Source organism: Mustela nivalis, assembly GCF_964662115.1.
Source record: "Mustela nivalis genome assembly, chromosome: 18".
Taxonomy (NCBI): Eukaryota; Metazoa; Chordata; class Mammalia; order Carnivora; family Mustelidae; genus Mustela; species Mustela nivalis.
In genome coordinates, this window is record NC_139037.1 from 27,281,232 (window position 1) to 27,298,619 (window position 17,388).

Consider the following 17,388-nt stretch of genomic DNA (forward strand, 5'->3'; position numbering starts at 1 on the left):
TGTTCCTAGCAGTACTCTTTGTAACTGCCCAAAACTCAAAATAACCCCAAGGCATATCAACAGTAGAATGGATAAATACATCAGAGTATAATCATAGCTGGTAAATAATGATGTGTACTGTGAAGTCAATAATATATAGCATATTCATCAATGTACATAAATATTCGTAAATAATTCACAGAAAAATGATAAATATTCAGAAGAGAATGCTATAGAATACTTATAGCAATGAAAATAAATGACATACAGCCATGCACGATGTGGATGAATAATACAAATGCAATACTGAAGGAAAGACATACAGTATGAGTCCAATTACATTCCAACCAGGAAAAACTGAACTATATGAGTACAGGATACATATGTGGGTGGTAAACTCTACAGAAGGATAAGGAAACACCACAAAAGTCAGGAGGTAGGGAGTAAAGGAGGAAGCTGTGATCAAAAAGGGATATTTAAGGAAATTTCCTGGCCATTAGCAACATCCTATTTTTAACCTAGTGATGGTTACATGAATGCTTGCTTTTTAAAACAAATTAGCATTTTGGACGTATACTAATTTATGTCACAATTAAAACGCTTTTGTTGTTGTTGTTTAAAAAAAGATATTTTCAATGTGACCTCCTCCAGGAAGTCTCCCAACACCCCAGACTGATGTAGGTGTTCTCTCAGCATTTTCCACTTCTTACCTGGCTATAATGCTTATTAACTGTAAGGGCATCTCCATTTTCAAGGGCAGAGATGGATCCCGTCTTGGCTCACCATCATATCCTACACAGTGTCGAGCACATGGTGAGTGCTTAGTAAGTATTTGTGGAATTAATCAATGATGGCGTTGGTGGATCTGACTTGGTGAAGAGTAATCAATTAGCCCAGTACCAGTACGCTGCCAACTGGTAAGGATGCACTGAGTGATATGACGGAAGGAGAGACACACCTGGAGTAGAAGAACTGGGATCTAGCTCCATCACTGGTACAGACCATATCACCCTGAATAGATCTCTTTTTTCTGATAGCAACAGTGAATTTCAACTATGTGCTAAGTGCTTTTAGCTCTGTTAACTTCATTTAATCCTCACATTGTGTCTGTAACGTGTTTCCTATTCATCCTTCTCATGATTAAGAAATTCAAGTTCCAAGAGACTAAATAATGCTCCCCAAATCACACTGATAGTCCACAAATGGCAAAGCTAAGATCTCCAAGATTCACGCTTCTCTGATACTGCTACTTCTTTCCCCCTCAGTTTCTTGGTCTTTAAAATGGGGATACAGGCACTGATTATATGGCCTGACAGGACTGTTGTTAAGGCCCAAAGGTGACAGTGAACGTAAGCTCTCAAGCACCATGCAGATGTAAGGACAGTAATATGTAACAGTATCTACCATGGGTCCACATGAAGGAAGCAGATGGCTTCTACCCCTGTTGAGCTCTCAAGTCAGTTGTAAAGGAGAGCTAAGTAAACGGAGAAACTGGGAACACATATCAATAAACTGCCCTAAGAAAGCCACCGGGAGAAGCACATAATATAGCTCAACTCTAAGACCAGCGATGAGGGCACTGAGTCAGGCATGCAAGGCTTGTGCACTCCCTCCATCCTCCACCTGGCAGCCAAAGGAATTTTGTTAAGGCTTACTGCAATTCTCTTTCCTTTTTTTTCTTTTTTGATTAAATGATGTACTTTTTACAAGTCAGATTTACTGAATTATAACTTAATTACAGTAAATTCACCCTTTTAAGGTATGGTTTGATGAGGTTTGTTAAACATACATGGTTGAGTGACCACCATACAATGAAGAGACAGATTATTTCTATCAACTCTGAAAGTTGCCTCATGCCCCCTTTGTAGTCAATTTCTCTTTCCCACCAACCGTAGAAACCAGTGAAGTGATTTCTGTTCCTATGGATTTGCCTTTTTCAGAGTGTAGAGGGATCTTTTTTATACACGAGTCAGGTCAAGTTGTCCTGTATTTCAACCACCCATGGCATTCAGCATGAAACCCAAATGCCTCTCTCTGCATGGCCACCAGGCCTCTTTAATCTCATTTTGTGTCACTTTTCCTTTCCTAAGGTCCAGCTTCCCTAGCCTTCTTTCTGCTTCAGGGATCTTTTTTTCTTCCTTTTTTAGGTGAGAGAGAGATAGAGAGAGAGAGTACGCACACATGTGCACAGGGGAGGGTGAAAGGAGTGGAGGGACAGGGAGAGAGAGAACCTTAAGCAGTTGGGCTAGAAGCCCGACACAGGGCTTGATCTCACAACCCTGAGATCATGACCTGAGCTGAAATCAAGAGGCAGACACTTAACCGACTGAGCCTCCCAGGCACCCCTTACCCTCAGATCTTTCTTGACCCGCTTCCTTATCCCTTATTTCTGCCAACCACTCTCTTCTGTTTAAATCTTACTTCCTCCTTTAGAACATATCACTGTATGAAATGACCTTACTCATTTATGTACTTGTCTGTCTCCCTTCTCTAAAACTGTAAGATCCTTGAGGGTAGAGAAGCTGTCAGTCTTATTAAGAGCTCCGTTCCTAGAAACTTAGAATGAACACATGATTTGTCTTCCACTAGTATTCAGAGTGAACAAACAGGACCCATTGAAGGGAATAGGAAAGTTTGTGTAATTGAAACTTTTAGGAAAAGATTAAAAAATGACAGACCTTTTTGCACACGGGAAAAAAAAAAGGGTAGTAAGACCAGATGCCATTCTAACATCCAGGTCAGAACAGATGTCATTCTATCATCCCTTCCCCAAAGTTCTGCATCGACAGGGCCACAGAGTGCCTGAGAGACAGAGCTGCCACCTCCTCTGCCCTTGCCTTCTAGTGACCTCAGGCTTGTTTCTCTCCTGAGGCATGGGTCTCTCTGGCTCTTCTTCCGCCCACCCTGGCTGGAGCTCCCCCACACAGCTAGCTCAGGTTCATAAGCCTTCTTTCTCCTAGCCAGTGAATTCAGAGAGAGGACCCCCAAAGTTGTTTTGTGTTTGCACTCCAGAATCATCTTCAGCACTCCTCCCCAAGCAAGAGGAGCACAGAATCCTGCTCCTGTAAACCGTGATAGCATGCGGAGACAAAGTCCTACCTCACAGGGCTCCACACGCTCTGTGGAGAGGACACGTGGATGCACACGCACTGGTGTCCACAATTCCCTGAGCTGATGTCCCAGTTTTCTTTCTCAATTAGCACTAGACTTCTGAAAGCTTAATTTTGTTATAATTTATTATCTCAGTTGGGGGTGGCCAAGGGAGAAGGCGGGGAATTCCTTTGCCACAAAAACATCTGTTTTGCTGGACAGCAAAATTTAAATTATGACCTCAAGACTTGAGCAGGAGTGTGCAGATCATTCGATCCGGTTTCCTAATTTTGTAGGTGAAGCTCCTAAGGCCTAGAGAAGGTATGGAACTTGCCTCGGGCCACCAAGCTAAATAGGGACAGAGCTGAGGTAGCATTCAGGTTTCTTTACTCCTAGCCCAGACTTAGCCACCCTAATATCTTGAGGATGGCTTCTATCTGAAACTGCTCTTCCAAAGGCCAATAATAGCCATGGTCACCAAATACAATGGCCCTTTCTCAGTCCTTATCTAGCTTGGCAGTGCCATGGAATAGAGCCCTACAGCCACACAGAACTTCCGGAAGCACATTCCCTCTCTGGAGTTCTCAGCGGGGTACCGCTCCTGCTCCTCTGACTCCCAGCCTCTTTTCCCAGGGGGAGCTACTTATGAGCCTACCTAAGGCAGATGTCCCTGCTTCCCTCCACATCGGGGTGGGGGGGGCTTCTCCTCTCCATCTGCATACTCATCCCAGGGGAGCTACTCCCCCTCTCACGGCCTCACCACGCAGGGCAGCTGGGCCCAATCCTCCTTCCAGCCCTGACCTCTCTTCTAAATGCCAGAATGCCTTCCTAACACAACCACTGAATGATGTGAGCATAATACAAAAGTCATCCTGGAAGGACTCAAAATTCACCCTTGTACTTTGACTTGCCCTCTTCTGTCTACTACCTCACCCCCTGGTCCTACACCTCCTGACTTGATGGCATCACTAAACTCTAACATCCAGGTTCAAAACCGGGAGAACTTGTCTGATCTCCTTTCTTCTCCCCATGCTTAACTAGACACCAGGTCTCACCCATTCTGCCTCCCTCAATCTCTTCCCCACCCAGTTCCTCATTGTGGTTCCTTCCAATTTCCCAGTTCAGACTACAAAAATCTCCCTCTGCTTTTCAGCATCTCCACTGGTCTTCCTCTTCAAGCTCTGCTGACTTGGCACCCTACTACCTTACCATGGATGGTAGTACACACTACTCTATGTTCTAAGTATATGCACCTTAGCAAGGCAGTCTGGGAACCCCACAATCTAGCTCCGCTCTTCCTTTCTAACCACCGTTCCTCAAATTCCCAACAAGCCCTTTGGTCACATGATTGCCCAGTGCTCCCTGATGGCGCCTTGCATGTCTGAGTCCTCCTTCTGGGCTTAGCTCACACTGTTTCTTCTTCCTGGATGACAAGGGAACAATTCCACCTGAAATTAGTTTACGTAAAAAAAAGGGATTTACTGGTTCACAGAGCCAGCTTCAGAGATTATAATAATTACTGTTAGATGTCTTTCTGGCTTCCTTCGTCTTATTCTGCCTTCTCCTCATTCCCTCCCTCACACCTCAGTCTCTCCCATAATAAGCCAAGCTTCCTCCTCGCAGAGTAAAGGAGACGTGGAAACAGGGCCCCGGACAGCTCCAGGCTTTCATCATTCCAACCCAGGGAGAATCTTGCTGGGATCCCAGAAGAAGAGCTTCTTTTTCGTACAGACTATCAAATTCCAAAGAAGGACTCTGACTGGCCTAGACTGAGTCTTATCCCATCCCCCAGTCACTGTGGCCAGGAAAATGTGATTTTGTGAATGGCAAGGCCTGGGTCACACACCCACTTCTTATCTTCCAGTGGCAGGGGGGCAGTGACCGGCAGCCTCACTGGAACAGCCTGGAAAAGGTAAATCAATGGGTATCCACTGAACTCTCATCTCTCCACCTAGCTGTCTTGAGGCATGTGTGATCCTAAGCTGTTGTCCAAATCAGACTCCACCGTTGCCTCTTCTGGGCCTTCATGGCACCAATTTGTCTCCTTCAACTGACTCAACTCTCTCGAGGGTAGGAATTGAATCCCTCGGTGATCAGCGTAAGGTCTTACTCAAAGGTGTGACTCCAGAAAAATTTTCACAGTCTGCAATTACAATGCCTGACTATTTGTTTATGAAGTTATTGCCTGAGTCCCCTGGCACCTGACTGGTTCACCACTGAATCTCTAAGCACCCAGAATGGTGCCCAACACATAACAGGTGCTAGATATATACTGGGTAAATGAATAAATGAAAGGTTTGAATAAAGAAAGACTACCAGGCTTTGGTGTCCCAGTAAAGGAGCACAGTTGCTTTTTCAATTCTTCTCACTTCAGCAAAATAAAAGGGAAGGCAGGAACCCCCTCAACATCTTGTCCCCATCATGCCCCCTTCCAAATATTTCTCAATGCACTCACTAGCCTCACTGCCCTCTGGCAGTCTCAGGGAAGATGACACACGCCCCCTTCCAAATATTTCTCAATGCACTCACTAGCCTCACTGCCCTCTGGCAGTCTCAGGGAAGATGACACACATTCGTGTCAATACCAGCTTGCCCAACCATACTCTGCACCCCATCTCTGCCCCATCCTCTGCTCCTTCTACTACTTCTTTCCTATACCTTCAACATCTCCCTCCACATGGGCCCTTTCCTTCCTGCCTCTCAACAGAACCAGGTCCCACCATGTTAACCAAACAAACTATTAAAATAAAGCCCCTGCTCAACCTTATTCCCTCTCTCCCTTCTTCTGTCCCTCTCCTTCGAGAACCCATTTTCTTTTCCGGGGGTCTCCATTCATGGCCACCACATGCTCAGTCCCACTTACTTAATGCCCACTGCAGTCTGGCTTTCCTCCTGCCACTCCACTGGGACTGCTCTTGCCAAGTTCACCAACAATTTCCCAGATCCACTGGGTACCTGTCAGGCTTCAGCCTATTTGACTACTGCAGTATCTGATTCAGCCTCCTCCTTCTGGAAATTCTTTCCTTCCTTGGCTTACATGCTGCTGCTCCACTTCAGTTTTCTTTCCGTCCTTTAGCTCATCACCTTCTTGGTTTCCCTCACAGGCTCCTCTTCCCAAATGACTATCACATCCTGGAGCTGGGGCGCATGCGTGTTGTGGGGGCTGCATCTTCTGCCTTTTCGCTTAGCCTGGTGAGGTGATGAACTTTCATGGCTCCCACTGCTCACAGTAGCACAGAATCCCACACGGACCCTTTTCCCCAGGTGTGTCCTACGTCCTACCCTACATATCTGACAGCCTGCCAGGGATCTCCACTTAGATGATCCACAAGAATCACCACCATGAACAAAGTCAGTCATCATTTTTCTCTGCAGGCCTTCCCTCTCCCTCTTGCATTGCTCATCTCAGGAAATGGCACTACCACCCCACCAGTAGCCCAACTAGGAATCCTGAACTCATTTGTATCTGTATTCTTTCTTTATTTATTTTTAAAGATTTTATTTTTTAAGTAATCACTTCACCCAGTGTGGGGCTCAAACTCACAACCCTGAGATCAAGAGTCACATCTTTTCTGACTGAGCCAATCAGGCTCCCCCTTGTCTATATCCTTTAAAATGAAATTCCTCAGGATGCCTGGGTGGCTCAGTTGGTTAGGTGTCTGCCTTTGGATTGGGTCATGATCTCATGGTCCTGGGATCAAATCCCACATTGGGCTCTCTGCTCAGTGGGGAGTCTGCTTCTCCTTCTCCCCCACTCCTCCCCACCGTTTGTGCTTGCTCACTCTCTATTAAATAAGTAAATACAATTTTAAAAATAAATAAATAAAATGAAATTCCTCCCCAATGCACTTCCACCTGATTATCAAATAAGTTCAATTTTCCCATTCCCCCAGTATCTCTAGTCCGTTTCCTTTTCCCATTCCACTGCTTCAAGTTACTTTTTAATCTTTTCCCACCTGGATCACAAAAATAACTTTCTGCCTGGTCTTTTAACCTCTGGGCATGACTCTCTCTAGTCCACATATGTGATCCTTTTCAAGTGCAAGAAATGACCCTGCCACCCATTTCCTTAGACCCTTATGGGTCTCGAAAGTTCTCATCACAAGAAAAAAAAATCTGTAACTATGTGTGGTGATGGATGTTAACTGGGCTTACTGTGGTGATCATCTTGCAATTTACGCAAATATCAAATCATTACATTGAACCTCTGGACGTAATATAATGTTGTCAATTGAACTTCAGTAAAAAACAAAACAAAACAAACAAACAAAAAACCCTCCTGGTGGCATCTTATTGTACTTAGAATAAAATCTGAAGTCCTTAGCACATCCGACAAGAAGCTTCATGGTCTATCTCGGTTTCCTCTTACCTCCTTCATCTCTGACAGTCCTCTTAGAGGCTATGCTCTAATCAAACTGAGTTATTTTACACTCCCATCCTGCTCCATGTGCTGACATATCTTAGAGCTTTTGTCACATGTTGGTCTCTCTGCCTGGCATTCCTTTTTTCCACCTGGCCAGCTACCTTCCATTTTTAAGACTCAGTCCACAGGCCACTTTCTCCCTGAACTTCCTGCCTAGAGATGGTGCCCTTCATCCTCATGGGCTTCCTGACCTGAAGTATAATCATCTTTTACATGTCACTCCCTTTGGGCTAAGTTCCTGAAGGGCAAGGACCTAGACCTTCCTCTCTACTTCCATGACACCATGTACATGTCCAGTGAATCAGTAGATGCTCAGTAAATACTTATGGGTGGAAAGACAGATTGACTGAAGGATAGATGGATGGATGGATGGTTGAAAGGCTGTATATACACTATTTTGTCTTTCCCAAGTCTCCTCCGAACCACCTGCTTCTACCAAAGCCAAAGTCTTCAGTGGTAGCTTCTCTCTCCTGCCACCCACAAAGAGCCCACACTTCCGAGGCAGCACCAGCAAATGATTTCAGGAGCTGTCCAGATGGTGGCTGGGGAACAAGCTGGTGTCAGAATCAGTGTCAAATGTGAGGACGGCCACCACCTCCATTTCCAAAAGGAACTCAGCACCAATCAAATACCTGCTATTCTCTCAGCCCCTATCTTCAGCCAAAGCTGCTGATGGGTACTGGGTCCCGTCTGCCAGCTCTACCCTGCCCACACTGGTGGTGGTCTAGAAAGAACCCCGTAGGGTTAGAACGGAAAGGACATGGGCTTTGGAAGTAACCACATCATGGTCTAAATACATCACTGTCACTTACAAAGCTGTGCGGCTTTGAGCAAGCCACCCAAATTCTGAGCCTCACTCCTTCATCTGTAAGCTGGGAGTTGATGGCTATTTTTCCTCATAGGTTGATGGGAGGGGAAAAAAAAGAGAGGATAATGGATTGCATTGAAAATTATGAATGCTATGATCATCAAAGTCTTCCAATATTATTTATTATTCTGGCTTATGTACAAGTGAGTTTGAGTTCATTGTGAACCTCATTTCTTTCTCTTCTCTTCACTTATCAAGCATTTATGAAGCACCTCCTGTGTGTCAGACATTGGGCTCTGGGCTGTATTATGAGCAAAAATAAATCACCATCCCTGCTTTAGGGAGCTGTGGTAAGGAAGGGGCACTGAGGCCAGCAAAGAAGACAGATCTATTACATACATAATTAATTGACAATATATAGTTAGTGCTCTGAGATCCTGGAGGCAGGTGACCCAGGGTTGATTTTATGGCACAAGGAAGCTGTCCCTATAAAGTAACAATTTTCCATAGAAAACCTCTCAGTTGGCTACGATGTAGACAGAGAATCCAGGGTAAGTTCTTAGCCATGTACTATCCTGACATGCTATTCCCTTTCTCTTTCTTCCTTCTTGGTTGAGAAATTAAGTGAGTAGGGGGACAAATTCAGGGCACTGACTATTAGCCTTGGAGGATTTTATTTTACTTTAATTTTTTTTGTGCTATGAAAAGCACAATGTTTTTCCTCTTCTCTGTAAAGAAAATTAGAACTAAAGATGGCTCAGCAGATAAAAGCTGTGGGCGGTAAATACTCCCACTATTCCCCCTTGCATTTCAGGCTTCTAGGTTTCTCTTTGCATTTACTGGATCTTAGAGCTAGAAACCTGAAAGAGGCCTGAGAAATTCTGTGGTGAAAGCCCACGTTCTATTTAAGAGATGAACAAACTGAGGCCCACAGGGTCTAAATGACCTGTCCAAAGTCAAATTAGAGAAATAAGTCAAAATTTAAAACACAGTTCTCCTTATCCTCCCCTTTTACTGATCTGCAAATCTCCTAGTCCCTGGATCTGAGGGACCTGACCCCAGGCAAGTTCCTTTACCTGCAGCCAACCCTGGTAGAGCCAGGCTGTCTCCATTTCTAAGAATCCTGGAAGCCACAGACAAACCACTTCTCCCTCTAACATGTCACTGGGGCTCTCCTCCCAGAAACATCCTTTTTTTTACTAACAGGATACTTTCAGATCCTCCTCTTTGGTTTGAGAACCACATCTGCATGAAAAGTTTGGTTAGAGGTGGTTTCCTCAAAATGCCTCTTAGGACTAGGACTTTCTTGGCTGACAAAGCTTTGTGGTTGAGGTTGCTATTCAGCAATTCTCTTGGCCTTCAAAGAGCTTTCACAGGTACCCCCGACCCCTGCAGGATGGAACTGTAATTGATGCTTTTATGTTTAGAACCTCTCATCAAAGTTCCCAATTTCACGGACTGGTCAGAACAGGGAAGGAGCTGGGGGCAGCTATTCCCCCCCTCAGAGAGGCAGGGGGAGAGCCACTTGTCTTGACTCCTGGTCCAGTGCTCTTTCCCACTCTTTGTAATATCACTCCAGCCTCATGGGCTGAAGCAGCTGCACCATCAAAAATGTCACATCAGTTATGACAACACAGTGTGTTATATAACAGCGTGCAGAGCAGGCAAGGGGAAGAAGCCATGAGCATGAACCGCACACTCCCCTTCTGGCTTTCAAGGAAGGTAAGGCCCACATACTTCAGAAGAGAACTCCATATGGGAAAGGAACACCCACTAATCAGTCAAAGGAATAAAAACTAGAGCTGACATTTGTATAATGATTTTTAGAACACTGTTATATGGGCATTTCATACACTACATTATTTACTGCTCCCAACAACTCCATTAGGTATTTTTATTATCAGCCCCATTTTACAGGCAAAGAAACTGAAGTACAAAAAGTTAAGCAACTTGTTTAAGGACACACACCAAGTTAGTGGCAGAGCAAAGATTTGCTCTGCCAGGAAGCCTGGTTACGGAGTCCGTGCTCCTAATCACCTGTCAGTTTTAGAGAAGCATGCTAAACGGCTTCTCTAAAAAACGAAACCAGTTATTTGCTCGAACCAGTAACAGGCCACTGCTCCTTCCTCTCCTATCCCTCTATGCTAATGCCGGATTTGTTAGATGGTTTCTTTTCTAGCCAGTATTGTGTATGAGCAAGAAGCACAGGATAATATAAGAATGTGATGCAAATTTAAAGAAATTCTTAGAATGGAGATCATCTGAGCACCATTAAGCTGTTTACAGTGATGCAGTCCATAAGGTAAAGTGCCCTATCCATAGTGCCCGCTGTTCTTAAATTCATGTAGTATGTGTACAGACACACACAGAGGTTTTTTTTGTCAACATCAAAAGTTCTTCTTTGCCAGTATCAAGTCTGGGGGTAACCTTTTCCAAAATGTTTTCTCATTTTGAAATCATCCTTTTCCCAGCTTGCCTATTGCCTTTCAGATCACGATGTGGCTCTTGTGATAATGGTCTGTCTAGCTTCATAAGAAATGAGAGCCTGAAGACACCCTGGGAGACAGGAAATCAAGTCCCTGCATCCAGATGGACTGACCACATGTCAGAAAACCAGGACCGTATTCTGCTCATATTGAATCTCCAGTGTGAACAGAGATAGGGTACTGTGAGTCACTGAAGAACACGAGTGACCTGTCCTATCTTTAGCAGATGTGGCACTCTGAGGAGCACGCCACAATCTGGGGAGTTCCAAGTGCTAGAGAAACAAGACCGTACTCTGACTCTGAGCATTGCGCATCTAACCTAGCCCCACACCGAGAGAACAGCAACTCCGGAATCTGTGAGAACCATGTCGATCCAGAATGAAGCCTCATGCATTTAATCTAGTCAGGCGCAACCCTTTCGACAAGCAGACACATTCTACTTCAGAGTCCAACAGGTAACTGGGGTTCAGGAGTTCTGCGGCTGATTCCTGAGATCAGGTGGACCGTTTACTACTCTTCTGGCAGGAAGGTCTGTTGGTATTTACAGCTCAGTGAACAGTAAGCAGGGAGAAAGCACCATCCATCAGCAAAGGAGAACTCGTCTGCTACTTGATCTGACATTCTGTTTGCGCTCACGCGGTCTCCAGAGAGCAAGGTGCATCCATTTGAATAAACATGGAGATAGGAGGAAGGGGGAAGGGCAAAGCAGCCAAAGAGAGGACTCCAGAACTAACAAGTAGGAAGAAGAGCTGCTCTAAGAAGAGTAGCTCTCCAGAGTGCTGCCTCCACGTGGGACCATGTGGGACCCTTCGGGGATGTGCAGGAAACACCCTTTTAGACAGCTGCCCTTTATAGAGTAATGGCTGCACGTGGTCATTCCCTTCCACACATGACTGCCACTTAATACAGGTGCTGCATGGCAGCGTGCGGGATGAACACGGACTTGCTGTGAACGTAAGCTACAAAGGCAGAGACACCCAAGTTACAAAGGCAGGGTCAGCTGGTGGGAGGACACCTCCAGCTTTTGGTGGCAGGTGGTGACTGAAGACCCCCTGCCCCAGCAGGATGGGGTCTGTCCTCAGAATCAGAACCTGCCGTATGGGCTGGGATATTTGTATGAGAAAGGACGTCTTCACCTGGCAAATCCTGCCATTTATTTTACAGTGGCACCGAGCAAGCATTTTGGGAAAAAGCACACACCCCAAGTGCCCCATTTTACTGTGTCCATTTATATATAAAGCCAGCAGGTTGCAGGCCACGCCTCAGTGCCACCTTTCAACTCTCTGTCTTCCTAAAATCCACTTACTGCTCCAGAACCAGACAGCCTGAGTGTGACATCACAGACAACTCAACACCTCAAATGAGGGTGAACTGTGGTACCTACAGCAACTCCACGAGTTCTTTTGTTTTTTTGTTTTCATCAGGTACGTAGCCCTAACAGTTGTCATGGCACAAAGTGGGAAGTCCCTTAAAATGATATTTCTGTTCCTTCCACACTTCATAAAATATGATTCTTCAGGAGAGCTCTTTGTAAGTGTTTTGGTAATTAAATAAAATTAATACCTCCTTTTAAATTTTTGATTAGTCTGAATAAAGTGCAAAAATGATGAGGCCGTATCGTAGGTGAGGTCCTGGCCTCCTAATGAGCAGAATTATGTAAATACCATGTATTGAAAAAGGTCACTGATTACTCATGGTGTGTGTAAAATTTTGTTTGTGCTGTGTCAATGATTGTTGTTTATTTCTCAATACTGAAATGTTGTCTGACACAGAGCTCCCAAAGGCTAACTCATGATCACCTATGCAAAGGAAAACAAAACAAAACAAAACAAAAACACCCCAGCAAGCTATGTTCAAAAGAAACTTTTAATCAAGCATTAAGGATCGGGCTTTGAAAATGATGGTTTCATCTGTGGCACCTCTTAAATGGATGGAGGTTTCCCACTATAACATGCATCAAGCGAAAGAATTTCAAAGGTCAGTTTCCCTGCAACGTTCTTAGCCTGAAGTGGGTGTTAATACTTTGTTCTGAGCAGCATCTACTATTCAGTCCTTTGTCATATAACTTCACTTACTATTTAAATATGGAAGCCTATTCCTTCCAATCAGTACGTCACAACACACAGTTGAGAATACAGGCTCAAAGGAATGGCTCTTTGCTCTTCTGGAAATGCTGATTTAAAAGGATCTGGAGAAATCTGAATATCAATATTCTTTCTCTCAATCCAACAGGAGCTATTAAACCCCAGACCCCATTAGGAAATCATCAAATTCTCACAGGGCAATCGCCCATGCAGAACTCTAATTTCATTATCCAGGTGAAATAAAACAGCATCTAAATTAATTCATACATATGGCCTGATAGCTTGGTCACCAATCCCACTACACAGGGAAGTCCAGAAGTGCTTTCTGCAAATGTCACCCAGATTTTTGGGCCTCACCCCACCCACAGTACAGGTCTCCTGACTCAAGTAACTCTCAGTCAAGTGGCGATTGGGAAAATCATCTCTGCAAGGGAGGACTCAAAAGAATTTGTCACTAGGATACAGTGACACCAATCCCACATTTTGTGGTTAATAAAACAAGTCCTGCATCCAGCTTGGCACAAGGCCCTGATCTGATTTCGAGCCAAGCTGGAGGGCTCACAGAAAAAAGCTACCATTCATGAATGCTTCAGGAGGACAGGATGGCAGGGTCCCTTGCAGCAAAATTTACACGGCCAGAAATCTTTTACACTGACCTTTTGAACAAACCTAGCCTATTTCCTAAAGAGTTGGTGTATTTTTAAAAAAATTTAATAGTTTTACTTACAAAATCTCAGTTTTGTCTGACATTTTTCTCCAAAAATGTGTCCTGTGGGAGTAAGACAAGTGGGGAGTAGGGGGTACAGGGGAAAGAGAAGAAATGCTGATATCTGATTTAACCATCTCAAACATCAAAGGCTTGACTTTTTCCCCCTCCTCAGTGTAACTAAACATAAGACACATAAGACTTTCCCCGGAAAGCTTACATGCAGCCTTCATTTAAGATTTCCTGCCCCAGTATATAATTAGGAATTTTCATTCTAAAATGGCACACCTATTTCCTCAGAGAACTCAGCTCTCTTTGAATAAAAAAGGCGACGTACCCTTTGGGGGACTCGGTATGTATTTTTAAACTTCTTATTAAATCAACCTAATTTATGGGACACATTCGGGGGAAAAAAAGCAGGTAAGGAGTTGCCTTGCTGGATGGAAAGTTAATTTGCAGACTACCCCCACCCCCTTCCCCGAGCCTTTCCGAATGCCTCCGACCCCCTCCGAAGTGGCTCGGTTCTCTCCGCCGGAGCCCCGATTCCGTTCCGAACACTGCCGAATCCCTCCGAGCCCCGCGCCCAGTCCGCACCGAGCCTAGCCGAGCGCCACCGAGCAGAGCCCCATCGACTTTTCCGGCCTCAGCTGGGCGCTGTCCACCACTTGCAACGCCTGAAACCTCACCCAGCCCCGGTGGCTGGGGCTTCTACCCGGCTTTGAGGCCGCCACTGCAGATTACAGACTTCTGAAGTTTTGAAACATCCCCCTCTGGGAGAGAGGGGTGGCGCTGCTTGCATTTACCGACCTGCAAGGGCTCCAGGAAGATGCAACATGCACCTTGTTGCAAAGAGCAATTCCCCAAGCCCCGCCTCCCCATCCATTTGGGCTGCACAAGCTCCAGAGAAGCCCCAGGCCAAATTACCCGTGGCTCAGAGGGGTGCGGCGAGCCGAAGGGGCCTCTGCAAAGAAAGCCCCAGGGAGCTCTCGAACGAAAATAAGAATATGTCAGGCAGACGTGGGGAAATTGTCTCTGAGTCGCTACTCCCTACCATCATGGCGCCGCCTAGAACCCGCTTGTCATGCCTGTTACACATGCAAGATTTTTTGCATCTTGGTTCTGAAACCGCAAGCATGCTTCGTCTCCCACCCACCTTTCCGCGAAAGGGGTTTTTATTTTCCATTGTTTTCCTACGGGATGCAATTACTTCAGCTATTCTGTCAAGTTGAAAAATAATCATTTTTGTTTACTGCACAGCAACCCCTAATTAGGAGCTGTGTGTGCACGAAGGTGTCACAGCAAAGCGACGTGGAATCCTCGCTAAACGGTCTTAACGAACTCCTCAGTCCCGAACTGACAGCCCAACGGAAGCAGCAGGGCCAGGAGGCCGTGAGGGCGCACACCCCTTCCCCGCAGGCCACCCCCTCCCAAGCAAAGCTTCCTGTGGGCTCACCAGGAATCGCCGAGTGGATGGGGCAAGAAGCAAGCCTGAGAGTGGGAAGGAGGGGCGAGGCTCCTTACTGAGAAAGTGTGGAAGGGAAGGAATATCCCATTTTGTTTAAATTTTCAACCATCACTCAAATCCACCCCCAGTTAATTAGGAGGGGAAACTGATATCTTAGGCAGAAGGGGGCGGCCAAATGGGGCCTGAAATCCGCATTGTGGGTACATTACAAGGAAAATGGCCTATGCAGAGTGTAAATGAATACATTGATAAAGGCCACTGAGTGAAGGAAAACTGCCCCTATCAGAAGAGCCAACGCGGGGGGGGGGCAGGGGGCCGGGAGAGGAAGTAAGGGACTGGCATTCAGCCTCAACCAGCATCCCTCTTCCACCTCTGCCTTGGATACAGCTGTGCCAGTCACATCTGCTTGGAAACCCATCTCCTTCCCTACCACATACCCCTTCCCTACCACAAACCCCTTCCTAACCCTAGTCCTTTTGGGGAGGGGCGGGGGGGGTGAGAAACCACAACCTCCAATTCAGCACCAAATCCCTGAACAGCAGACACTTGATCCTCCACCCCAGCCTAGGGCTGGGTCCCCTCCATCTTTTAGTCAAGTTCAAAATCACTGCCCCAGTAGAAGAGCAGGGGCAAGTGAGATTAAGGATGTGGAAATGGAGGGGGGGGGGCGGGTGGAGGGAGGAGGAGAGAGAAGTACAGAATGAAACAGAGACAGAGATAGAAATGAAGGTAGTGATACACCCAAGAAGAGTAATGATCATAATCATGCCAATAGTGTGATGTTCTGATCAATATGGCGGACACTGTCATTCATACAACTACAGGCGCTCCATCCCCCCCCCCCCACCGGCAAAAAAAAAAAAAAAAACCCACCCACCTGGGAGTTGGGGTGGAGGACCCAGAACCAACGTAGGGCGGGGGGGGGGGGGAGGGGAGTCAAATCCAGGTAGGGGTGTGTGTGTGTGTGTGTGTGTGTGTGTGTATGTATGTGCGAATCAGAAACCAGGCCTGGAGAGCAATGTAGAATGAGCAAGGTAATACAAATGACAAAAAATTATTAATAAAAGTACAAATCCTAAGACCACAGGGACTTACTTCATCTGCTTCACAATGGTGCTTTTTCCTGATTCTCCAGCCCCTGTTGGGACAGACAGGGGGAAAAACTGGTGAGTGTCAGCTTAGGGGAAGTGGGGGGGGAGGCATGGGGGTAAGGCAGGCGAGAGGGTGGACGATCCTAGGCACACAGTGGTGCCAAATCGGGGACCAGGTCTTCCCAGGCACGAATAGGGTGGGAGAGCAGGTGGAGGTGGGTGCGGAGTGGCCGGGGTCGGGAGATGGGGGTGGCAGCCCCGGTCCTTACCCAGCAGGAGTAATTTCACGTCTTTGGCGGCGCTGATGCCATCCTCTTTGAGGTTTTTCTCAATCGCCTTGCTCCGCTCGAGGGCGGCTCTCTCCTCTGCGCTCAGAGTACATCCCATGGTGGCCCCTTCCCTGCCACAGCCCGCACGACTCGGCTGGCACGGCTCCCCGGCTCGGCGCGCCCCCCACCCCCCCCAGAGAGCAGAGCCTGGGCTCAAAGGGGAAAAAAACCACGATATCCTTCCCTTGGCCGAAAACAAAAATGTCGGGAAACCAGAACCCCCCAAAAAGACAGCCGCTAACAAGATTCCAGCGCGGAGGCTCGCGGCAGCTGGCGGGCTCTAGGGGTGTCGAGACGAAGGTGGCCGGGGTCTGGGGCTCCGGGGCCAAGGGAGGAGGCACCCGCGGTCCGAGGAGGCGCGGGCTGCAGGCACTGAGGCTTGTGCACGACCCAAAATAAATAAAATAATAGTTGAGGCAGGAGCCGCAGCCGGAGCCGGCGGAGGGTGGGGTGGGGGGCAGGGTGGGTCCTTCTGCCGCTGCTGCCGGAGGAGGAGGAGGAGGCGGCGGCGGCGCGGGGTGTGGAGGGAGTGAGTGAGGGGGTGCTGCTAGTGCATGTGCATCGCGGGTCCTCAGCCGACGGTGCGTCCGCGGCGCCTTTGCCGACCCCCGCGCGCAGAGCAAGGCTGGGCAGGGGGCCGGGCCGGGGCGGGGGGCAGGTCTCTAACGGGAGGCGGCGTCGCTGTCTCCCAAAGCTCGCATCGCTCGGTGGAGGCTACCGGAGAGAGAGGGAGAGCGCGAGGGAGCCGCGGGCAGCGGGAGCTCGAGAGGGAGAGGGAGAGAGAGAGAGAGAGAGAGAGAGAGAGAGGCTGGAAGGGAGGGGAGAAAAAAATGAAGGGAGAGCAAGCGAGTGCGCGCGCCACAGCCCGGGCGGGGGAGGGGGCGAGCGCAGCGCGCGAGTGCGCCAGCGGCTCTGCGCACCCCGCAC

At 47.2% G+C, this 17,388-nt stretch overlaps 1 protein-coding gene across 2 annotated transcripts in view; it reads right to left on the reverse strand.

Annotated features, from left to right (window-relative positions):
- The window catches only part of GNAO1 (G protein subunit alpha o1), a 166,323-nt gene extending 149,016 nt beyond the window's left edge, over positions 1-17,307 (reverse strand). The window contains exons 1-2 of one of the 2 annotated variants that reach the window (XM_082712514.1): positions 16,402-17,290; positions 16,137-16,179 (exon numbers count right to left, since the gene is read on the reverse strand). In XM_082712514.1, the coding sequence (XP_082568640.1) occupies positions 16,137-16,179; positions 16,402-16,519 (161 nt within the window). In that variant the 5' untranslated portion in view covers positions 16,520-17,290. Of the gene's footprint in view, positions 1-16,136; positions 16,180-16,401 lie in introns of both variants that reach the window. The other variant, XM_082712515.1, reaches the window with a different exon arrangement.
- Positions 17,308-17,388: the final 81 nt, after the last annotated feature.